Here is a 26,194-nt window from a genome sequence, read left to right on the forward strand (position 1 = left end):
TTCCTCTCTGCCTCCTCAAAGTGGCAGTCTCAAAATGAAGACATGAGTATAAAACTATTAAATATCTTATCTTAGGAATGAGAGAGGAAAGCATTTGTATGGCTTGTTTTTATGGGATTCAGTAATCTGGTAATAGTTTTCTTTGCTATCACCTGTCATAAATACACAAGATAAGCAGGAAACGTAATATGTGTTTAAAGAATAACTTCATCTTCATATCAGTGTACTAGAAACAAGAGTAAGGAACTAAATACTATTTTTCTTAAAATTCAAAAAAAAAAAAAAAGAAGAAGAGGCAACCATCTGTAAAGGACTCCTCTGATAAACCCAAAGCAGATTATATTTCAAAATTCAAGCAGCCTTTAACCAGTTAACATGGTAAAGCTTGGCCTTTCAAAAAGAGGAAAAAAAAAACCTGTATGTTATAGATACCCAGATCTAAACCTTAACTTTCATATTAAAGCCCAACTCTTTCTTCTTCAGCATTTTCCAACTACATAAACATTGATTTTCTCTAGCTTAGTCAACATTAAAAGTCCTGCCATCTTCATCCCATTACATTTAAACCTCCCTTTCATCCTACATTTTCACTTTGAAGACCCTCTATTCCTGTCTTCAGTAGAGCCCCTACTGTGATGACGCATGTGAGACACACACTCAGAATTCTCTCGTGGCTGGTGAAGCCCAGATGTAACAACCATGCAGAGCCAGGGTCAGAGGCGCGACAGGACACACAGTTATTCACCAAACAAACGCTGGGTTACTGGTGTGAACCTTGGCTCGAGTTGCCCATACTGCCAAGCCTACTCGTAGCCCTGTTAGGAGGCCCTAGAAGAGATGCCAGACGTTGAGTTGGTTTATCACCGTTGCTTTTTTGGGGGGGAGGGGGAGTTTGTCATCACCTTTTAAGGTTAAAACATGTATCCTGAATAACATTAACTTCTCAGAAACACTATCAAAAGGATTCCATGTCTCCCAACCTTTAAAATACACAGGCTAATGCAACACAAGCACATACGATTCCTGTGTTCTCCGAATGAGACAGCTTAGGTAAATGTGCTCTATAAGGAGCGATGCCCCATATACAGGTAAGGAATTTTACCATCCTCTTTGTCATAAAGGACCCCTCTCCAGCTTCAAAAGGTGCGAAACGTGTTAAGACAAGGGTTCTTGAGAGTGGGAAGGAGTATTAACTTCCTTTGCTTTATCTTTTAGAATTTTCTCTGATTTCACTAGTGGATATCTCTTCCCCTTCCTCTTCTTTCATTATGTTATTTTTGCCCCTTTCTCCTAGAGGAGCAACACAGTTCTCCATCTCTCCCACGTCCCTTCATCCCATGTTAACTTCGGAATCAAATGAGAAAGGAATTTGAGGCTCAACTTAAGAATGTGCATGACACATCTCGTCCTCAGATACATACACGTGAAAGGATGCTACTGATGCACAGTGTACATCAGAGGCAACAGTGGAGCGATCCACACCCACTGTTACCACCCGGAGCCAGGCTCACCTTCCGGCTCACTCTCTGACCCCGAGAGGCCGCCGTAGCTGCTCATCAGGGAGCACAGCGCTGGGGTCACTTCCTTGGGTATGACAGCACTCTGCGGTTTCTCCTCTTTGTCAGACTCTGAAACAGGAAGCACTGAGAATGAAACTGTACATCAAAAATATCTACCAGCATAAAAATGAAAGCTGACAGCCCCCCACCCCCTCATGTTAGTGAAAAGAAAGCACTTTCTGATCATGTCCTCAATCTTCCTGAAAACGAAACCCAGGAGACTTGAAAATTTTCCCCTTGGTTTAAATCTTCACAGTCAGAGAAGCTATCTGCCCCAAAGAGAAAACAGAGGGGCAAATGGAAGCTACATGCAACTCAAGTCTCTTACCATGCTTCACTGGTTATGGAACTTGAGTCTTCTCTAAACGAATTACACAGTCTTTGTTATTATTTTATCTCATGATATTAATTCATTTTATTACAGTACCAGGAAAGCCATAAATGTATTTTTAACATCACTGGACTAGGATCATAGACTCTGAAAATTAGATTTGGAGTAAATAAAATATAAATGGCCACTCTTTTCAAGACTGGTTTAGAGGGTACAAGTAGTATTTCAACCTTTCTACAGTTAAAGGCATAAACATAACGCCTCACTGAATCTGCCCTAAATTTTTATTGTTGAGAACTTCTAAGAACTTAAGTAAACAAGCCAAGCACAAGAATTTAGCGAGTACTAAGAGCCTGCCAAAGGTGAAGTGTTTGATCAGAGCCCAGCAAGTTTAGTTGTAGCCCCAGGACACCACCTATTGCGTTTATTTTTGGCACCTCTGAAAGTGTATTACATTTATTCTGAACAAGTCAGTAGTGCCTGACGGAAGAATGAAGACAATAACTTGCTTGTGTAATGAACCAGCTCAACCCCACAACCAATAGAAAATGTTTCAAGACAGTACTGAACATTCACCAAGTCGGTCCAAGGGAAACCGAAGCACGCCCGCAGGAAAAAGGAAGTGAGCATGGAACGACCACCTTCCGGTCGATGAAGTGAGAGCCCCTCTCCACCAATCCACACTGCCCAGCACCCACTCCAAAAACTGCTCCTCGTCAATTCTGAGCTAACTTCTTATCTTTTCTCCTGAATTAATAAAGGGGAATTGAAAATACGCAGTTTTATTTATAAATGACTAGTGGATAAAACAGAATCTGCAACAATATTAGTGTGGAGACTGTTCATCTCATTGTTTAAATGATGATATGCCAAAATGCAGACGCACCAGAAAGTACAATACAGATGACTAAATAACGCTCTTTAAAAGCATGAGCTCATTTCACGCTTTTGAAGTGTCACCTTCATTATTAATTACAGGTGGTAATACCAAAATTCAAGAGAATCTGAACTGGATGATCCCTCAGGTAACAGAACAATACAACAGCCAGGTCAAATTTAAATCCTGGCTACCTGACTCTAAATCCCAAGTATTAACTACTGGGCTAGAATATCTCCTACAGATATATAAAGTCCTCTGAAAATTAAGTCATCCTACCAAACTCTCTCTACGGTCAAGAATAATGCCAAGAAATGTCTTTCAGCTACAGCCCATTTCTCTGTTCCCTTTCACAGCAAAACCCCAACTATTTATATAATTCACCAGGGAAGTCGCTTGGGCCTGAAATTTCCTACAGCTATCTGACCCTCTAGAATCTACTTCAATCTGTCTTTCAGGCCCACCACACCAGTGAACTTTTTCTTCCAAGGTCACCGGATTCTTCTGTGTTGCCACGTCTAAAGGTCAGTTGCTGGTGTTCATCTTACTTAACCTAGTGACAACATCTGACAGTGCGACCGACCCTTGAACAACGCAGGCTTGAAGCTCACAGGTCCACTTACACACAGCTATTTTTCAATACGAAATACTACTGAAACCAACCTGCAATTAGCTGAATCCATGGATTCAGGGCTGTGGATGCAGAAGAACCACATTACACGAAAGGCAAACTACAGGTTAGACCCGAGTTTTCAAGCACGTGGGGGGCTGGCGCTCCTAACCCCTGAAATTGTTCAAGGTCAACGGGAGACCTTCATGTGACTTCCAGAACCCTTTCACTTGGCTCTCCTTTCCCAGAATTTAGTCTCCCTACTAAATTCTCTTCATTGACCAACTTCAAAATTCTTGAGTTGTCCCTGGGTCCAATCCTCAGCAAGCTTTCCCTCTGTGCCTCTTTCTCCTCTTATGATTTCACTTTATCTCAAATCTTAAAGTACTATTTGGAGGCCAATAAATCACAACTGTATACCTTCAGTTTTCCCCTAAAGCCCAGAATAAACTAACTGTTCAACATCTCTACTTAGATATCAAACAGGCATCTCAAAGGTTAGCATGCCCCAAAACAAAACAAAAAACACTTGATTTCTCCTCCAAACATGCCTACCAGTTGGCCTCCATCTCAGTAAATGCCAGCTCTTTTCAATGGTTACAGCAAAACCTAGCAATCACCCTGACTCTTCACTTTCTCACATACCATATCCAATCCAGCAACAAATACTGTCAGCTCTGTTTTGAACATATATCCAGAATCACACAGATTACACTTCACTCCTACAACCGCAATCCAAGTCAACATTTCTTACCCAGACAGTTCTAGCATCCTACTAAAAGAACAGCCTGATATGATCTGCCCACCTCTGCAGTCCATTCGCCACTTTAACACATCACATCACCTCTCTGCTCAACCTCAGAGTAAAGTCCCAAGTCCTTTCCTGACTTAGACAAGACCCTATTTGAGCTGATCCTTCACCACCTTCTTCCTGCCTTACTCCACTCCAACCCTGTTGTTCCCCAAGTACACAAAGCATGCTCTCCCCATGGGGTGTTTGCAATTGTTGCTTTCTCTGCTTGGAAAACTCTCAAGTCTCAGCTCCTAATTTCACTCAGAATTCTTAGTATCCCCTTATCAGAGATGCCTTCGCTAATTATACTAAATAGCACACTCCTTTCTCCAGCTGCCATTCTCAGTCCTTTCCCCTGGCGTTACTCGTCCTCATGAAGGATATCAACCCATATTTATTTACTGTAGCTTCCCCAAAAAGAACATAAGGTACAGGAGAGAAGGGGTTTGGCTTTGTTCAGTATACTATATCCTCCAAGCCTAGAACAGTACATAAATGCTCAACAAATATTTGAAGAACAAACTGTTGCATGAATGAGTTAAATAAGGACAAGTTCAAAACAGGTAACTAGAACAGAATGACATAACTGTGCCAAGGTGGGGCCAAAACAGAAACCTGGCTTCATCTGCATTCAGAGACTATTTCTTTTTTTCAATAAAATGATTCTATTTTTCTTAAAAAAATCACATATATGTATCTAAGAAAAATACTGAGGGATATAAAATGTGAGCAGTGGCTGTCTCCATAAGTTAAGGAAGTATATTGCTTTTTATCTTACGCTTTTCCTTTTTTCCCCCCATTTTTTGCATCATTTTTATAATCAGAAAATGAATTATAAAGAAAACACAGGAAAATGAAACCTGGAGGCAAGTATTTCCCCCCAATTCAAGAAGTGGACTGCACAGCTTTAATTGGCCTACATATCAACCCTTCTTCCTGCCTTCCTTTTTCTCTAGACTTTGTATTTTAAATCCATTTTAGATTTACACAGGCGTTGCAAAGCTAGTGCCAAGGTTTTCCATAAACCCTAGCTTCCCTAATACTAACATCTTACATAACCACAGTGCATTTACCACAGCTAACAAATGAACGCTGGGACAGTACTACCACCTGAACCACAGACTGTGCCGTAATTTCACCCGTTTTTCCACTACTGTCCTTTTTCTGTTCTAGGAGTCAATCCACCATAGCACATCACGTTCAGTCTCCGGACTCCTTGATCTGTGTCCTCTTCCAATCTGTGACAATTCTTCAGTATTTCCTTGCCTTTCACGAACTTGACTGTTTTTAAAGACTACTGGTCAATTACTGCAGAATATCCCATAGGTGGGTCTGATGTTTTCTGATGATTAGACCGAGGTTATGGATTCTAGGTAGTGTCCTTCTCGTCATGTATCAGGGGGTACACATCAACCCGACTCATTACTGGTGACGTCAGCCGTGACCACTTGGGGGTCCCCACCATAAAGTTACTATTCTTCTCCTTTCTCACTCTATTTCTAGAAACAGGTCACTAAGTCCAGCCCACATTCAAGGGGAAGGAAATGAGGCTCTATCTCTTGGAATAAGGAATAGCAAAGAATTTTAGACAGATGTTAAAACCACAGCCTGGGTGGCTGGTGTACTCAGCACTAGGAGTGCCCTACAGCTCACTATTGCTAACTGCCTTCCTAAGGGCAACAGCTAGGAGCTCACACAAATGAACAGCTCTTTTCCCATTTCATTACCTTCAGTTATGTTCTGGGGACACACCACATGTGACTCTGGCTCATGTGAAACGAAGCTTCTCTAAACAAGGGAAAACTCATAACTGGAGAGTTGAGACACTGAGAACGCTTAGGGTATGTGAAACAAGGGCACACGTGGTTCCCTGGAGCTATACTTGGGAGTGGACAGTTGAAAGACCAGTGCTCGGAAACTTAGATTTGTAAAGCGTAAAAGTCCAGAAGAAATCCCAAGTAAAGGATAACAGGAGTTTAATGGAACCTTTCCTATAAAATCCAGCAACCATAATTTGATTGTTGGTATTCTGATTTCCTCAAGGAACATCACAAGTTTATAGCTTACTCTTAGGATTTTTGTATTCATGCCTTTCATGTTCCTCTCTGACCTTCACAAAAGTAAGGGTTTCACCATTAAGCCACAACAAAATGACTTGATATCTCTCACTCAACTGCTCCTAGGAACCTGACTGAATGCTTTTTATTATTAGGAGGAAAGGCATTTAACTACTGTCTCTCAGGTCTAAAGTGTCTCTCGAAGATCTAGATACAGGCTTAAATACAGGCACGTGTAAAACGGTCATCTTTCCGTTAGTGCTTCACCAGACTAGCACACACTGAAACACTTCTTTAAAAAATGGGAAAACAGAATTGCCCAACCAGAGCTAACAATACGAAGGCAAAGACTATTCAACATTACAGAACCCTTCAAATGTTCATTTAGAAAGTTGCATAAAGCAAAGAATTATGTAATTTTCAAGTTAGTTAATGTTTATAACAGTAATCTTCGTATTTGTGTTTCAAGTATTTTAATGACGTGGAAGTTTCTATTTAGGCACAGATTGTATTTCATCATCAAGGTCACAAGCTGTAAGCCTGAATAACTATGTGGGCACTCTCCAACACTTTTTGAAGGAAAAAAAAAAATCAGTACCCAAGAGTAAACTGAGCCCTGGCCCCAAATGCCTTCTGCCTTTTCCTCGCTATCAGCAAGGATAAGAAGATGCTTTTTCTTTCACATCTCAACTCTAGTAGACCCATACAACACGGATTTGCTTTTTGGGGCCAGATTCAGACTTCACATTTGGAGGTAGTGCCGTATACTAGGAGTAAGACCCCTAACTCTGACTCTGTCACTAACTAGCAGCGTGACGAAGGTACACGACTCTAAGTGCCTCGGTTCAAAAACGGAAGCAGCAACTGCATGTATGTGAAAGGTTGTTATGAAGCAAAGAGCTACTATACACAAAGCACTTAGAGCACAGTTAAGTACCTTACTTAATAAGTGTTGCTGCTGCTGCTGCTGCTGCTAAGTCGCTTCAGTCATGTCCGACTCTGTGCAACACCATAGACAGCAGCCCACCGGCTCTGCCGTCCCTGGGATTCTCCAGGCAAGAACACTGGAGTGGGTTGCCATTTCCTTCTCCAATGCATGAAAGTGAAAAGTGAAAAATGAAAGTGAAGTCGCTCAGTCGTGTCCGACTCTTAGTGACCCCATGGACTGCAGCCTACGAGGCTCCTCTGTCCATGGGATTTTCCAGGCAAGAGTACTGGAGTGGGGTGCCATTGCCTTCTCCTTAGTTGGTGTTAAAACATTTATTATTACTATTCCTACTGAATTTTATCTTGTCATTCTTAGCCCAACATCTCTTTATGCCAAGATCTTTTTCCATCCTGATTTAGTCAGTGAAGCAGTTGCCACGTCCCCGCCCATTTCTTCCCATCATTTACGTTCAATAATCTGCTGTGTGATTATCGCAGAAGCCACCTTCCCCCAAGCTGAGCAGGGCCTGCTGGCAAACCTACCACAATCACTCATCAGTCCACTCACTGGTAACACGCCTTTGCAGAAGAAGCACTAGCAACTAGATAAAGCCTCACACCTTGTTACTAGAAGGAAAGATGGTAAAATATTTACACTGATGTTTTCATTTTTCAGAAGAGAAATGAAGCCTTAGAGGCTGAATGATATCTTTCTGTGACAGCAACATTTCTGTCCTTTAATTTTTCAACTTGTAAGCAAGAGTAAACATATGTCCTAAATTCTAGAGGGAACTCAAGAATAAATAATAAACATATAAATATATTCTATGCTGTGAGGAAGAACAGTATTATTTAATATACTGAATTAATGTTATTTACCCAAAGAGACCAAGTTCATGCTGAGCAGCATAAATACTGGCTTCCCTTGGAATTACTGCTTTCTAGGTGGGAAAATTCATCTAATGGTGTAAATTTGAATTCACAGCATCAATACATTCAAAACAGTCTTAAGATATTTCCAAGATTATATGATACTATGCAAATTACCCAACAAATATAATCTTTCTCCCACATTCTGCCTGCTTCATGCATTCATTTCCAAGATTCATAAAAAGTTTCTTAAAGTGAGGTTTTAAATAAGACACTCCTATTAGGAACAAAAGCATCATTCTACTTTTTTACATTTTTGCCATTAAACTTTCCATGCACAAGGATGTGAAGAATCAACTTCTGCATCATTGTCTATACTCTTAAAAATACGGTGTTTTCCTATTTAGCTTACCAGAATCAGTGTTTACCAAAACACCCAGGGGGTCTGAATTTGCCTCAAGTGGACTTTTAGGCTTCAAATCACCCAAGTGATGCCCTGACCCAGCAGCTGTTCTCTGCTCAGCATGGCCATTTTTCCATTTGTGATGTTTGCCAGGACTTTGGATTTTTGCCATCTGCGACTGTCTGGTCATCCCCTTCATCTTGCTGCAATAAGAAAAATGAAATTCTTAATATAAAAGGCACTGACCTTTCAAGAAAAATTTGAAAAAGATTACTGAATGCAAAAGAAACTTAGCTGTCAAATCAATCACTTGTCACGCACTAAAGAGATCAGAAAAAAATACACTCAATGGCTTCCAAAGGCAGAGCGTTAACTGAGCATACACAATACATCATACTTTATCAATTCCAAATTGCACGTTTCCTTCCCATAATTTAATCCCTCTAAATTGGGCTCTGCTGTACAATCAACAGCAAGTGAGTTTAATTGGCAGCGTTCTTTCATTCCTATTATACATAAGATAAAATGTTCCTCGGGGCTTCCCAGGTGGCCCTAGCGGTAAAGAACCTGCCTGCCAGTGCGGGTGTGGGTTCCAGCCCTGGGTCGGGAAGGTCCCCTGGAGGAGGGCATGGCAACCCACTCCAGTATTCTTGTCTGGAGAATCCCATGGACAGAGGAGCCCGGCAGCCTACAGGCCACAGGGTTGCAAAGAGCTGGAAAGACTGAAGTGACTTAGCGCACAAAATATTCCTCAGACTTTACAAAGTGTGTAAACTCTTATCTACTTAATTTTAAGGAGCCTTGAAGTTTCTGACAATTTTATAAACATGCTACCTTGTTTCTTGTTTGAGCTTCATGATAACTCCTTGAAATAGATTAGACAGGTATTGGGGTGGCAAAAAGGTTCTGGTTTTCCCATAACATCTTACGGAAAAACCCAAACAAACATTTTGGCCAACTCAAGTATTATTCTCTTCATGTTACAGGGGGATAAACTTAAAAGATCATAGACCAAGCACAATTTCACAGCTAGCTCAAATCAAGTGCCCTCTCAAACCACCTTAATTACTACACTTAAGAGGAAAACAAATAATTATGTGAGCACATGCTTATGTAAACTATGCACAGGAAAAAGAAAAAAGATCTTTTGAGAAAAGGTTCACTACATATACTCTCAATGGACAATAATACAAGGTAAGAAAATAATACTAAGGCATAGAATAATAAACTTAAAGGTAGTGATGAAAAGAAAATCTTAAAAGCAACCAGAGATAAAAGGTATTTACACAGATGAACAAAGTAATGGTAACAGCAGATTTCTCTTGGAAACCATGCCACTAAGAAAACAGTGGGGCAACATCTTTAAAGTACTGCAAATATCAAAAACACCATTAACCTCGAACTGCATATCTAGCAAAATTATCTTTCAAATAAGAAGGTAAAATAAAGATCTCTTCAGACACATAAAGCTGAAAGAAGTCATCTTCAGCACGCCCTCACTATAAGAAATGTTAAAGGAAGTCTTTTAGGCAAAAGAAAAATAGTATCAGATAGAAAGATGATCTACACTCAAGAATGAAGGCTACGAGAAATGGTTAACTACACAGGCACTCTAGCCATCAGCTAACCAAACCCTGGCTGTTACTCTGTCAAGATCAGCAGATATCCCCCAACTGACCCCAGATACGTGTGCTATTGAGACTAACATATGAGAGGAAAAAACAAAAAACAAGACACCTATTAAGAGCAAAAAGGCAAACCACAAGTTGCAAGACTGTATCTGCACCACCTATACTCTATATAAAAAATGACTTGTATCTAAGTAAGTAACGCCTACAAATCAAGAAAAGCAACTCTATTAAAAAACAGTCAAAGACTTGAACTGGCACTTCACAAGAGAATTATCAAAATGACCAATAAGCATATAAAAAGATGCCCAACATCATTAGTCATGAGGGAAATGGCATGACATGAGGAAAAGGTATAACGTGTAACAACACCCCATATTGAACAGGACACAGAGAAATTAGATGCAGAGTCAGTAGGCATATAAATCAGGACAACCATTTCAGAAAACTGCTTGTGTCTATCATAACTACACACACAGTAAGCAAGTACTTATGTCCACAAAAGACACTTAAAAGAATGTTCATAGGAGCTTTACTCATAACAGCCCAAAGTGGAAACCACCCAAGCGTCCAATAGCAGAATGAATATATTGGCATGGCCAAAAGTTTGTTCCATTTTTTTTCCGAACCATCTTACAGGAAAACCAGAATTAACTTTTTGGCCAACCCAGATATATTCTCACAACTGAGTTCTATACAGCAGAATGGATTAAGAATGGATTTACAGCTGTATACAACAATATGGATGAATAGCACAAAATAACGTTCAGCCATAGAAACTACACCAAAGAAGATATACTACAGGGTTCCACTTCCCTGTGGCTCAACTGCTAAAGAATCCTCCTGCAGTGCGGGAGGCCTGGGTTCAATCTCTGGGTTGGGAAGATCCCCTGAAGAAGAAAGGTTACCCACTCCAGTATTCTGGCCTGGAGAATTCCAAGGGGGTCGCAAAGAGTTGGACACAACTGAGTGAATTCCACTTTCACTTTCATACAAGTTTCCAAGAACAGGTAAAATAAATCTATGATGACAGAAATCAAAAGAGGTTACCTTTGTGAGGAGGCATAAAACTAGGTGGGAAGGCCTAAGAGAGAAAAGCTCTGTGAGGTAAATATATTCTATACATTATTAATCTATGTGGAAGTTACACGGGTATGTAGGTATGTATGCATGGAGAAATTCATCGAGTTGTACAATACAAAACAAAATGTGAAAAGTTCTATGAAGGTGAGGTACTGGGGAAATGGGACGTCTCATACACTGCTACTGAGAGAGTAAACTAGGATAGCTTCTATGACAGATATTTGGCAGTTAGCTATCAATATTATGAATACATGTCTTTGACTCAGCAAATCCACCTCTAGGAACCCACCCTCAGAAATATCTGCACGTGTAAAATATATGTACAGAGCAATAAGGGCAACTTTTTATTAGTAAAAGATTGAAAACGAATGTCTGTCAATAGAGAACTGGTTTAAAGGGAAAAAAAAAGACGACCTTGTGGGGATATTCCTACACTTCCTATACACCCTCAGAGAATGAGGAGTCTTGTTTATATATTAATACAGGACTATTTATCATTTGGCTAAAAAAAGCAAGATGGAGGACCATATCGAAAAAGGAAAAGAATAAAAAAGACTATTATCTATGTGCTGTATACAAATGAGATATCTCTAGAAAGATAAAATGGGTTGCCTCTGGGAAGGAGAACTGCTCAGCTAGGGTACAAAGACAGAAAAGACCTGTTAATATAAATCATTCTGAAAACCACATGAGTATAGGGTATTATTATACTCATACTATACTATGCATCGGATCAGATCAGATCAGTCGCTCAGTCGTGTCCAACTCTTTGCGACCCCATGAATCGCAGCACACCAGGCCTCCCTGTCCATCACCAACTCCCGGAGTTCACTCAGACTCACGTCCATCGAGTCAGTGATGCCATCCAGCCATCTCATCCTCTGTTGTCCCCTTCTCCTCCTGCCCCCAATCCCTCCCAGCATCAGAGTCTTTTCCAATGAGTCAACTCTTCGCATGAGGTGGCCAAAGTACTGAAGTTTCAGCTTTAGCATCATTCCTTCCAAAGAACCTGGAATGTTAGGTCCATGAATCAAGGCAAATTGGAAGTGGTCAAACAGGAGATGGCAAGAGTGAACATTGACATTCTAGGAATCAGCGAACTAAAATGGACTGCAATGGGTGAATTTAACTCAGATGACCATTATATCTACTACTGCGGGCAGGAATCCCTTAAAAGAAATGGAGTAGCCATCATGGTCAACAAGAGTCCAAAATGCAGTACTTGGATGCAATCTCAAAAATGACAGAATGATCTCTGTTCGTTTCCAAAGCAAACCATTCAATATCACAGTAATCCAAGTCTATGCCCCAACCAGTAACGCTGAAGAAGCTGAGGTTGAACGGTTCTATGAAGACCTACAAGACCTTTTAGAACTAACACCCAAAAAAGATGTCCTTTTCATTACAGGGGACTAGATTGCAAAAGTAGGAAGTCAAGGAACACCTGGAGTAACAGGCAAATTTGGCCTTGGAATATGGAATGAAGCAGGGCAAAGGCTAATAGAGTTTTGCCAAGACAACGCACTGGTCATAGCAAACACCCTCGTCCAACAACAAAAGAGAAGACTCTATACATGGACATCACCAGATGGTCAACACCGAAATCAGACTGATTATATTCTATGCAGCCAAAGATGGACAAGCTCTATATAGTCAGCAAAAACAAGACTGGGAGCTGACTGTGGCTCAGATCATGAACTCCTTATTGCCAAATTCAGACTGAAATTGAAGAAAGTAGGGAAAACCACTAGACCATTCAGGTATGACCTAAATCAAATCCCTCATGATTATACTGTGGAAGTGAGAAATAGATTTAAGGGCCTAGATCTGATAGACAGAGTGCCTGATGAACTATGGACTGAGGTTCGTGACATTGTACAGGAGACAGGGATCAAGACCATCCCCATGGAAAAGAAATGCAAAAAAGCAAAATGGCTGTCTGGGGAGGCCTTACAAATAGCTGTGAAAAGAAGAGAAGTGAAAAGCAAAGGAGAAAAGGAAAGATATAAGCATCTGAATGCAGAGTTCCAAAGAATATCAAGGAAAGATAAGAAAGCCTTCTTCAGCGATCAATGCAAAGAAATAGAGGAAAATAACAGAATGGGAAAGACTAGAGATCTCTTCAAGAAAATTAGAGAAACCAAGGGAACATTTCATGCAAAGATGGGCTCGATAAAGGACAGAAATGGTATGGACCTAACAGAAGCAGAAGATATTAAGAAGAGGTGGCAAGAATACACAGAAGAACTGTACAAAAAAGATCTTCATGACCAAGATAATCACAATGCTGTGATCACTCACCTAGAGCCAGACATCCTGGAATGTGAAGTCAAGTGGGCCTTAGAAAGCATCACTACGAACAAAGCTAGTGGAGGTGATGGAATTCTAGTTGAGCTATTCCAAATCCTGAAAGATGATGCTGTGAAAGTGCTGCACTCAATATGCCAGCAAATTTGGAAAACTCAGCAGTGGCCACAGGACTGCAAAAGGTCAGTTTTCATTCCAATCCCAAAGAAAGGCAATGCCAAAGAACGCTCAAACTACTGCACAATTGCACTCATCTCGCACGCTAGTAAAGTAATGCTCAAAATTCTCCAAGCCCGGCTTCAGCAATACGTGAACTGTGAACTTCCTGATGTTCAAGCTGGTTTTAGAAAAGGCAGAGGAACCAGAGATCAAATTGCCAACATCTGCTGGATCATGGAAAAGCAAGAGAGTTCCAGAAAAACATCTATTTCTGCTTTATTGACTATGCCAAAGCCTTTGACTGTGTGGATCACAATAAACTGTGGAAAATTCTGAAAGAGATGGGAATACCAGACCACCTGACCTGCCTCTTGAGAAACCTATATGCAGGTCAGGAAGCAACAGTTAGAACTGGACATGGAACAAGAGACTGGTTCCAAATAAGAAAAGGAGTACGTCAAGGCTGTATATTGTCACCCAGCTTATTTAACTTATATGCAGAGTACATCATGAGAAACGCTGGGCTGGAAGAAGCGCAAGCTGGAATCAAGATTGCCAGGAGAAATATCAATAACCTCAGATATGCAGATGACACCACCCTTATGGCAGAAAGTGAAGAGGAACTCAAAAGCCTCTTGATGAAAGTGAAAGAGGAAAGTGAAAAAGTTGGCTTAAAGCTCAACATTCAGAAAATTAAGATCATGGCATCTGGTCCCATCACTTCATGGGGAATAGATGGGGAAACAGTGGAAACAGTGTCAGACTTTATTTTTTTGGGCTCCAAACTCACTGCAGATGGTGATTGCAGCCATGAAATTAAAAGACACTTACTCCTTGGAAGGAAAGTTATGATCAACCTAGATAGCATATTCAAAAGCAGAGACATTACTTTGTCAACAAAGGTCCGTCTAGTCAAGGCTATGGTTTTTCCAGTGGTCATGTATGGATGTGAAAGTTGGACTGTGAAGAAAGCTGAGTGCCGAAGAATTGATGCTTTGGAACTGTGGTGTTGGAGAAGACTCTTGAGAGTCCCATGGACTGCAAGGAGATCCAACCAGTCCATTCTAAAGGAGATCATCAGTCCTAGGTGTTTTTTGGAAAGAATGATGCTAAAGCTGAAACTCCAGTACTTTGGCCATCTCATGTGAAGAGCTGACTCATTGGAAAAGACTCTGATGCTGGGAGGGATTGGGGGCAGGAGGAGAAGGGGACGACAGAGGATGAGATGGCTGGATGGCATCACCGACTCAATGGACATGAGTTTGGGTGAACTCTAGGAGTTGGTGATGGACAGGGAGGCCTGGTGTGCTGTAATTCATGGGATCGCAAAGACTCAGACATGACTGAGCGATTGAACTGAACTGATACCTACGAGTATAGGTATATTATTTTAAATTATAATTTTAAAAATTCAGCAAAAAAGTTACAAAAGCAAAAATTTCAGAATTGAAAATATAGAGGTTTTAGGATTTGGGTGTGTCCTCTTTTTATTATTTGTAAGAATGTACATTCATTTAAAATGAGCATTGAGAATGCATGCAATTTTCAGGAACTCACCCATACTGTGTCGTCGTCAACACTGCTCCTCTCTTTTCCTTTTCAAGTTTTAACTTTTTCTTCCTTTCAATATTGGCTAGAGTTGGGTAGTTTCTAGAAAACAATAAGAATCCATTATAAAAGGGCTTTTAGAGTACAGTTTTAATTATGTAGTCAAGCAATTGCTGCATTTAACAGTTTTGGTTTAAGTAAAAATGACTAACACAGTAAATTAATATAAACTTTTAATTCCTTCTAGATATTTTTAAGGGTAACAAAAGTAGACTACAACAATGCTACTCTAGATTTTTTCAAGGGTAAAAAATAGTAGGTCTACAGTGATGTAGACCAGTGGCCAGTCCATCTGCTACCAGGTAAGGAACTTACAACAGAATGCCAGTCAAATATATAATGTGCTGAAATGGATATAATTCACATATTTGGCACATATCCATAAATACCGTAAGAAAAAAATGTATTTTCTTAGACATGTACTTACGCAAACACAATTAGTAGGTATATGCAAAGTTACTAAGATAAGGAAGAGACACTTCTTAAAAAATGAACAGTCTACCAGGAAGGACAAGAAAAGCATGGTTATTTCTAAAGAACAACTATAACAAGGTACAAAATAAAATAAGCACCCCCTTGGGAGCATAAAGATTGGAGGGTGGGGAGGAAAGATCATTATCTAGATGAAGAAATCCACAAAGAAAGGAACACGAAAGACACTGGCCTTAAATGGTGTCAACAGACACAAATCCAATGGGAGAGTATCAGTGCTCTAAGCAGAGCAGACAACGCAGACAAACCAAGGTTTCAAAGTGAGAGAGATATCCAGGGAGTGGCAAGTGGTTCATTTTGGATGAAACAGATACAGGCAATCAGACCAGAAAGGGAGGCTGGGGCCCAAATGTGCCTTGAATGCCAGACTAGAAAGCCTATTTTTGATTCAGGGGTGATGGGGAGCCACTGAAAGTTATGAACAGGGAGAGAGATGAACAAGGCAGTGAGTGCGATTAAATCTGACAGCAGCGTGCAAGATGAATTGCTCCGACAAAGCTTTCTTTGTTCCTTGGCACAGCTGTGTGGAAATGGAGGCACCAAACCTTGGTGGCGAGAGGAACAGCTCCTAGGAGGGTGAACACAGACAGCTTTCCTACCACTCGGCCTGGCTGCTCATCAGAATGAATTCTGAGAAACATCAACACACCGTGTTCTGCCATTATTTCGAGGATTCTGTTTCCACCCTTCTTTTTACAACATCTGCATCACTGACGTGCACAGCTCAGACAACATGAAGCTCATGGGCTGGGCACATTGGAGGATAAGAATGGAAATGACATTGAGTAAGCGGTGAAGTAATTAGAAAAAAAAAGCAATGGATTTCAGCGAGGACAGGACAAAGCAATCTACCCAGCCAAGAAAAATAAACTTCATAAATAAAACATGATTAATGTACAAGCTATAAATAAACATAAGAGGAAAAGACCAAGGTCACAGGAGATAAAAATCTGACAGCCAGTCAGCACCGCATGACTCCACTTTCAGAAAGCAAATACAAGGACTCCAGCGCAGGTACGAGTGTGAAGTCCTCCTCTCACCACACTCAAAAGTGATCAGAAACTCTCAGGGAGATACAGCCAGCTTTGTACTGCTGAACTGAAAAGGAATGTTGAGGAAAAATCAAACTTGGAAGGGATTCAGAAGGGACTCACAGATGATTAACAGGATGAAAAATAAAAACCTCCAAAGAAAGATGAAAGGAACTGGAACAACTTGCAGCCTTTAAAAGGAGAAGTGACAAAAACACCGCAATCTTACAGAGAAGACGGCCGACAGCTGTTCGCCATCTGAAGACAAACTCCACACAAGCAGCGATGATGAGGGAAAAGGTGATGACTTTCACAGGCCCCACAGCGTCTACACACGTAACACACAGCTGCTCAACACTTCTCACATCTCTGAAATTCACTTATTCTTACTGCTTGTATTTCCATAACACTTCTCTTCTGAGTACTGCAGACCAACCCTGACTTCACATCTTGGGCTATATGCTAAACCCAAGGACTTGGCCCTACAGTGCTGCGCGAATAAGCAAGCAGACGGTGTGAAGCGCTTCTCAGTGATAAGGAATATACAGAATTTGTTACAGCAAATGGATTTTAGGTGAGATACAAGAAAGAACCCCATAAATGAGACATCAAGAATGTTGTGGCAATGCCTTTGCTGGAAGTCTTTTATAACAGCTCACTTTTTCTTTCTGGCTGATTAAAGTTATCACTTCCCTAAAGGTAGTGGCTGTTTCTAACCCTCCCAAAGTTTTAAGATTCTGTTTTTCAGTGCTTAAATAAAACTTTCTTCCCCAAAATTATGCCACTCTTCTGTACACAAGAGACTAAAAACTACAGAAAACAAGGGTACTAGAAAGCAAATTTTTCCCCAAAACGGGAATCTAGGAACATAAGACCTAGTTATATATACGATCATCAGGAAGCTCCTTCCAGCAACATACTACTGAGATACAAGATTAAGGAAAAGTCTGATCTTGGACACAGACACAGCTCAGGTTTCTAAAGTACACAAACACACAGCAAACTGTTGGAAAAAATATCACGAACGGTCTTACACTGACTGTACAGTTACATCATGATAAAGCTTAGTTCAATATCTCCCGGTAAAGAACGGATGTTATGAAGCTATAAAGACTGTGAGAAGTGATATTTTCACAGTTGGTTTCTCTATTTTTATCACTTTTCTCCCTACTTCCATCTTTCCCCAACACCCCAAAATGAACTGACCCTGAAACTACAACACTATTTTTCTTTCTTTCACTTCTTAACTCCTCTTTGCCTTCCCTTTGCCTAAGCCACAAGCCTCCAGTGACAGCTCTTAAGCCCCAGAGTCAATAAATGGGCAACAGGGAACCAATCATTATCTTCACACATCTCATTCTGGTTACATCTTACCCTTTCCTTCTCAAACCTCCACCCACTCACTGGCTTTTCCCTTAAGCCTGTTTTCTAGAAAAACAAAATCCCTCTGGACTCTCACTGAACCACAGCTGCTTCAACCAGACTACATTTTTATTTCAAAGTCTTTTCAAACTTCAAAAAGATGTAGCATTCTTCAGGAGCACACCCCCGCTGCTGGAATTCTGCAAGAACTGGGGGCGCAACTGTTAAGCGTTTCCTCAGAGCCAGTTAACTGCTTCAAATAAATAACACAGAACTACTCCACCTAGTGGACACCCCATCTGCTGTGAAGTGGGTTTCAGTCTTCAAAAGCCAGATTTGGAAAATGAACCTCTCTCACTCAATTTTCCCTAATGCCAAATCATACAGCGTTTGTACCCCCAGAAGATGGGAATGAAGAAAGAGTCACTTTGAGTTTTTTTGGCTGCGATTTCTTTTTTTGCAGATTATTAGTGGAAAGCCTTAAGGTTTTTAATTGAACAGAACTCCGTATGTTGGTCAGAACTACACATTTAAAAAGAATAAATAACACCTTAAAACATATTGAGGTGGGGAGAGGGGTGGCATGACTCCTCTTACAAAAAGTCTTACAAAACGATCTGATTGCTCTGCCTTCCAAAGACACCAGGTATCCCTTGACTGACGTGTTAGCCCCACGTGACAAAAATGAAGACTTCTGGTGCCTGTGGTCTCCTGGCCATTTATAGACATTCTTACATCTCCTACTAGAGTGAGGATCTTAAGGGCAAGAGTCTACTCCTGTTTTTCAGTAACTTTGGTCATATATAAAACAATCTTTGCCTTTTCTAATACTGAATGCTATGCTGTGCTAAGTCACCTCAGTTGTGTCCAACTCTTTGCAACTCTATGGACTACAACCCACCAGGCTCCTTTGTCCATGGGATTCTCCAGGCAAGAATACTAGAGTGGGTTGCCATGCCCTCCTCCAGGGGATCTTTCTGACCCAGGGATCAAACCTGTCTCTCTCACGTCTCCTGCATTGGCAGGTGGACTCTTTACCACCAGCACCACTTCAGTTCAGTTGCTCAGTCGTGTCCAACTCTTTGCGACCCCATGAACCACAGCACACCAGGCCTCCCTGTCCAGCACCAACTCCCGGAGTTCACTCAAACTCACGTCCATTGAGTCAGTGAGGCCATCCAACCATCTCATCCTCTGTCGTCCCTTTCTCCTCCCACCCTCAATCTTTCCCAGCATCAGGGGCTTTATTCAAAAGAGTCAGCTCTTCGCATCAGGTGGCCAAAGTATTGGAGTTTCAGCTTCAACATCAGTCCTTCCAATGAACACCCAGGACTGATATCCTTTAGGATGGACTGGTTGGATCTCCTTGCAGTCCAACGGACTCTCAAGAGTCTTCTCCAACACCACAGTTCAAAAGCATCAATTCTTTGGCGCTCAGCTTTGTTTACAGTCCAACTCTCACATCCATACATGACCACTGGAATAACCACAGCCTTGACGAGACGGACTTTTGTTGACAAAGTAATGTCTCTGCTTTTCAATATGCTGTCTAGGTTGATCATAACTTTCCTTCCAAGGAGTAAGTGTCATTTAATTTCATGGCTGCAATCACCACCGGCAGTGATTTTGGAGCCCCAGAAAATAAAGTCAGCCACTGTTTCCACTGTTTCCCTATCTATTTGCCATGAAGTGATGGGACCGGATGCCATGATCTTAGTTTTCTTGGGAAGCCCCAAATACTGAAGATTTACCTCTAATTTCAAACTAAACTCTTGTCAGGAAGTTACTCAAAGCTATAATGTATATTAACATAAATTCAAAGGCGGCTGAGATTTCTTGATTATATTAGCAAACCAAACTGGTCTTCCACCAGGGACTTTATATAAGCATACACTACCTAAGCTAGTTCACGTGTTACTATTCCGTAAGTTTCTCGAGCCAGTGAATTTTTTCCTCTAAAGCACTTGCTGCACAAAAACCACAGGTGGCAGAGCTCAGCTTCACATGAGGAGCTACTGCAGAAAGGAACGCATCCAAACACACATCAGTCTGGTTTGTCTCAGTGACAACTTGTCCTGTGAGATGAGGATTTACTGTTCAAAACCACAGTGGCTTAAGTACCACTAATTATATTAATTCCAATTAGCATTACTAATCAGATCAACACTGCCCAGTTTCTTTAGCAATGATATACAATTTATAACATAAATTAAAAATATGAATCTCGGTACAACTTCTCCAACCACTTACTCTGAAGTATCAAAACAGAATTACAGCCACAATAAAAATATTTTCAAATCTCATTTACATATATCAACATTTATGTTCTTATTGTTCAGTTGCTAAGTCCTGTCCACCTCTTACCAGCATACCAGGCTTCTTTCCAGGCCTTGACTATCTCCCAGAATTTGCTAAGATTCACGTCCACCGAGTCGATAATGCTACCTAACCATCTCATCCTCTGCTGCCCTTTTCTCCTTCTGCCTTACAATCTTTCCCAGCATTAACATCTATAACCATCCCTTGTATCTATGCCACCAAGGGATATAAACAGTCACATAAAGTGTGGGTATTAACATTTCTAAAGATTGTAATTTTTTTTTAAAGACTCATAAGCCTAGAGAAGCCACCCCACATCCGAGGTCAGGGGCAGAAGCCAGAAGGACCCCATGCCCGAAGGGCGGTGGCCAAGAGGAGTTACCCCACGTCCGAGGTCAGGAGCAGCAGCCGAGAGTGCCAGACTGCAACCACGCAGGAACAGCCGAGAGGAACAACCCCGGGTCTGAGGTCAGGGGCGGTGGCCGGGAGGATCTACCCACGCCCGAGGCCAGGGGAGGAGTTACCCAGACCTGTGGCTGCCCGGGTGCAGGAGGGCTTAGAGGAGCTATCCCACATTGAAGGTCAGGAAGGGCAGGGGTGAGGAGATACCCCTCGTCCAAGGTAAGGAGCAATGGCTGTGCTTTGCTGGAGCAGCCCTGAAGAGACACCCCACGCCCAAGGTAAGAGAAACCCAAATAAGACGGTAGGTGTTGCAAGAGGGCATCAGAGGGCAAACACACTGAAACCATACTCACAGAAAACTAGTCAATCTAATCACACTAGGACCACAGCCTTGGCTAACTCAATGAAACTAAGCCATGCCCATGGGGCAACCCAAGATAGGCGGGTCATGGTGGAGAGATCTGACAGAATGTGGCCCACTGGAGAAGGGAATGGCAAACCACTTCAGTATTCTTGCCTTGAGAACCCCATGAACAGTATGAAAAGGCAAAATGATAGGATACTGAAAGAGAAACTCCCCAGGTCAGTAGGTGCCCAATATGCTACTGGAGATCAGTGGAGAAATGACTCCAGAAAGAATGAAGGGATGGAGCCAAAGCAAAAACAATACCCAGCTGTGGATGTGACTGGTGATAGAATCAAGGTTCGATGCTATAAACAGCAATATTTCATAGGAACCTGGAATGTCAGGTCCGTGAATCAAGGCAAATTGGAAGTGGTCAAACAAGAGATGGCAAGAGTGAATGTCGACATTCTAGGAATTAGCGAACTGAAATGGACTGGAATGGGTGAATTTAACTCAGATGACCATTATATCTACTACTGCGGGCAGGAATCCCTCAGAAGAAATGGAGTGGCCATCATGGTCAACAGAAGAGTCCGAAATGCAGTACTTGGATGCAATCTCAAAAACGACAGAATGATCTCTGTTCGTTTCCAAAGCAAACCATTCAATATCACAGTAATCCAAGTCTATGCCCCAACCAGTAACACTGAAGAAGCTGAAGTTGAGCGGTTCTATGAAGACCTATAAAACCTTTTAGAACTAACACCCAAAAAAGATGTCCTTTTCATGATAGGGGACTGGAATGCAAAAGTAGGAAGTCAAGAAACACCTGGAATAACAGGAAAATTTGGCCTTGGAATAGGAATGAAGCAGGGCAAAGACTGATAAAGTTTTGCCAAGAAAATGCACTGGTCATAACAAACACCCTCTTCCAACAACACAAGAGAAGACTCTATACATGGACATCACCAGATGGTCAACACTGAAATCAGATTGATTATATTCTATGCAGCCAAAGATGGACAAGCTCTATACAGTCAGCAAAAACAAGACCAGGAGCTGACTGTGGCTCAGACCATGAACTCCTTATTGCCAAATTCAGACTTAAATTGAAGAAAGTAGGGAAAACCACTAGACCATTCAGGTATGACTTAAATCAAATCCCTTATGATTATACAGTGGGAGTGAGAAATAGATTTAAGGGCCTAGATCTGATAGATAGAGTGCCTGATGAACTATGGAATGAGGTTTGTGACACTGTACAGGAGACAGGGATCAAGACCATTCCCATGGAAAAGAAATGCAAAAAAGCAAAATGGCTGTCTGGAGAGGGCTTACAAATATCTGTGAAAAGAAGAGAAGTGAAAAGCAAAGGAGAAAAGGAAAGATATAAACATCCGAATGCAGAGTTCCAAAGAATAGCAAGAAGAGATAAGAAAGCCTTCTTCAGCGATCAATGCAAAGAAATAGAGGAAAACAACAGAATGGGAAAGACTAGGGATCTCTTCAAGAAAATCAGAGATACCAAAGGAACATTTCATGCAAAGATGAGCTCGATAAAGGACAGAAATGGTATGGACCTAACAGAAGCAGAAGATATTAAGAAGAGATGGCAAGAATACACAGAAGAACTGTACAAAAAAGATCTTCATGACCAAGATAATCACGATGCTGTGATCACTGACCTAGAGCCAGACATCCTGGAATGTAAAGTCAAGTGGGCCTTAGAAAGCATCACTACGAACAAAGCTAGTGGAGGTGATGGAATTCCAGTTGAGCTATTTCAAATCCTCAAAGATGATGCTGTGAAAGTGCTGCACTCAATATGCCAGCAAATTTGGAAAACTCAGCAGTGGCCACAGGACTGCAAAAGGTCAGTTTTCATTCCAATCCCAAAGAAAGGCAATGCCAAAGAATGCTCAAACTACAACACAATTGCACTCATATCACACGTTAGTAAAGTAATGCTCAAAATTCTCCAAGCCAGGCTTCAGCAATATGTGAACTGTGAACTTCCTGATGTTCAAGCTGGTTTTAGAAAAGGCAGAGGAACCAAAGATCAAATTGCCAACATCCTCTGGATCATAGAAAAAGCAAGAGAGTTCCAGAAAAACATCTATTTCTGCTTTATTGACTATGCCAAAGCCTTTGACTATGTGGATCACAATAAACTGTGGAAAATTCTTCAAGAGATGGGAATACCAGACCACCTGACCTGCCTCTTGAGAAACCTATATGCAGGTCAGGAAGCAACAGTTAGAACTGGACATGGAACAAGAGACTGGTTCCAAATAAGAAAAGGAGTACGTCAAGGCTGTATATTGTCACCCTGCTTATTTAACTTCTATGCAGAGTACATCATGAGAAACGCTGGACTGGAAGAAACACAAGCTGGAATCAAGATTGCCGGGAGAAATATCAATAAACTCAGATATGCAGATGACACCACCCTTATGGCAGAAAGTGAAGAGGAACTCAAAAGCTTCTTGATGAAAGTGAAAGTGGAGACTGAAAAAGTTGGCTTAAAGCTCAACTTTCAGAAAACAAAGATCATGGCGTCCGGTCCCATCACTTCATGGGAAATAGATGGGGTAACAGTGGAAACAGTGTCAGACTTTATTTTTCTGGGCTCCAAAATCACTGCAGATGGTGATTGCAGCCATGAAATTAAAAGACGCTTACTCCTTGGAAGGAAAGTTATGACCAACCTAGATAGCATATTCAAAAGCAGAGACATTACTTTGCCAACAAAGGTCCATCTAGTCAGGCTATGGTTTTTCCTGTGGTCACGTATGGATGTGAGAGTTGGACTGTGAAGAAGGCTGAGTGCCGAAGAATTGATGCTTTTGAACTGTGGTGTTGGAGAAGACTCTTGAGAGTTCCTTGGACTGCAAGGAGATCCAACCAGTCCATTCTGAAGGAGATCAGCCCTGGTATTTCTTTGGAAGGAATGATGCTAAAGCTGAAACTCCAGTACTTTGGCCATTTCATGCGAAGAGTTGACTCACTGGAAAGACCCTGATGCTGGGAGGGATTGGGGGCAGGAGGAGAAGGGGACGACAGAGGATGAGATGGCTGGATGGCATCACTGACTCGATGGATGTGAGTCTGAGTGAACTCCGGGAGTTGGTGATGGACAGGGAGGCCTGGCGTGCTGCGATTCATGGGGTCGCAAAGAGTCGGACACGACTGAGCAACTGATCTGATCTGATCTGATCTGAAGCAAATAGTTCATCAACAGGACCAGAATAAGGGGCATCTACACCAAATAAGCAGAGGGGATACCATATTCAAAGAAGGGCAAGATATTACTCTAAACAGATGAGGAAAAATATTTGCCCAAATTTAGGCTGGCAGGATTTCAGCTGGACTAAAGCAGTGAGCAGAACTTCAAGCTGGAAAAGGTAAGATATTTCTAGAAGCAGCAGCATGATCAAAACTGAAGCTGAAAGTTCAAAGAACCTGTTTGGGATATGATAAAAGGAAAAAAAAAGTCTGGCTGGGACAAAGAGTTCATATAAGCAAGCAATGTGCAGTAATCAGAAAAGATAAGACGTATGAAGCCCACCTTATACTACTCTGTCAGTTCCAAGGCATTCTGTTTTCAATGGCATTTGAGTTGGCTAAAATAAAATCAGGTTAACAAATTTATTTTTAAATTTTATTCTACATAGTCACCTATATAACTAAGAAATACATGCATATTAGCATCTAATTTTGCATGGAAAAAAACAGCAAATGCAAAGAGAATAAACTAACCTTGTTGGTCAAGTCAATTCCTTAAGTGTGATAACACTGCTGAATGTTCACCTGCAGAGCACACTTAAGCTGTGTGGTTTTCTTCAACAACACTGAGCAACTGAGGCAGAGCTGAGATTTTTGCCAGTGGGTGTGATGAAGGGCAACAGAATGAGGGAGCTGAGCTGCTGAGAGGAGTGGAAGTGATTTCAACTTGGCAGGAGGCCAAGATGGAAGAGGGGTAAGAGATGAGAGGTCTCAACTCGTCCAGGACCGGTGCTGTTCACAGAGGTAGAAGGGATAGGGAGAGAGCTGCACAGAACAGAAGTTAGGCCCAAAGAGGAGCGAGCCCAACTTTAGGACTTCTGGGGCAGAACGTCCGGAAGATCAGATCCATGGTGCGACCGTGAAAGTAAGCGGCAGAAACTGCATGGAGATGAAGGACCCTGGAAACTGGAAGGTAAAAAGATGCCGGATGAACTCTACGGTAAACTGTGAGTCTCAAAAAGTCAGTGGAATTCAAAGTATACACACTTCCGGTGGAACCACAACCCCAGTGGCCACGACAATGGCAATCCCTCTTGTTAAGAATCACGCGGAAGGGTGTGAGAGCTGCAGAAAGCTGTAGAGACAGATGGCGGGAAACCCCAAGAAGGGCCAAGGAGCAATCGTCTGGATCCGCGTCAAGGCGGCCCTACAGGTTGCAAAACCAGTCACTCTGGGGGCTTGTTTTATTTGACCTTTCCACAGCAATCTGCACTGTCTCCACATTTCCTATCTTGAAATCCTCCCCTCTCCTGGCTTTCAAGACAGGTCACATTCTGAGTTTTCTTCTACTTCTCTGGCTCTTGCTCAGCAGGCTTGGCTTTACTCCCTGTCAGACTATCTGCCCTCTCTCTGTAGGTGGAGTAGAAAGGGAAGATAACTTGACAGAGAGTAAAACCAACCAGTTTTCATATACACTGAGAAAACTGGACCCACTTTTCAATTTCTACTCTGTAGCTGTTTGACTCTCCCACAGTCCTCCACTCCACCCTCCTTTTCAGCCTTTAAGAAGGAGGCCCTCATCTAGTCTGGAAGGGTGGGATGTTCCTTGACAAAGCGAGGTTGAATTGAACCTGGACCTGATTGGGAACTTAGTTCCTAAAGTCTTCAGAATTCATGGCTTCGTGATTTTCAAACGTCTCTCTAGCCAGTCTGGTCTGAGTCACAGTGCCTACACAGCATCTTCAAATACATGTCTTGGAATGTCCTCATACTCAGTGATATCTCAGAGCAACACCCCCGCACCC

General features: G+C 41.7%; 1 protein-coding gene across 1 annotated transcript in view; it reads right to left on the bottom strand.

Annotated features, from left to right (window-relative positions):
• Positions 1 to 26,194, bottom strand: part of NUFIP1 (nuclear FMR1 interacting protein 1) — a 38,984-nt gene that overhangs the window by 3,418 nt on the left and 9,372 nt on the right. Inside the window, exons 6-8 of the mRNA XM_005896133.3 lie at positions 15,162 to 15,254; positions 8,437 to 8,630; positions 1,512 to 1,628 (exon numbers count right to left, since the gene is read on the bottom strand). Of these exons, the coding sequence (XP_005896195.2) occupies positions 1,512 to 1,628; positions 8,437 to 8,630; positions 15,162 to 15,254 (404 nt within the window). The remainder of the gene's footprint in view (positions 1 to 1,511; positions 1,629 to 8,436; positions 8,631 to 15,161; positions 15,255 to 26,194) is intronic.

This window comes from Bos mutus, chromosome 12 (genome assembly GCF_027580195.1).
Source record: "Bos mutus isolate GX-2022 chromosome 12, NWIPB_WYAK_1.1, whole genome shotgun sequence".
Lineage (NCBI taxonomy): Eukaryota > Metazoa > Chordata > Mammalia > Artiodactyla > Bovidae > Bos > Bos mutus.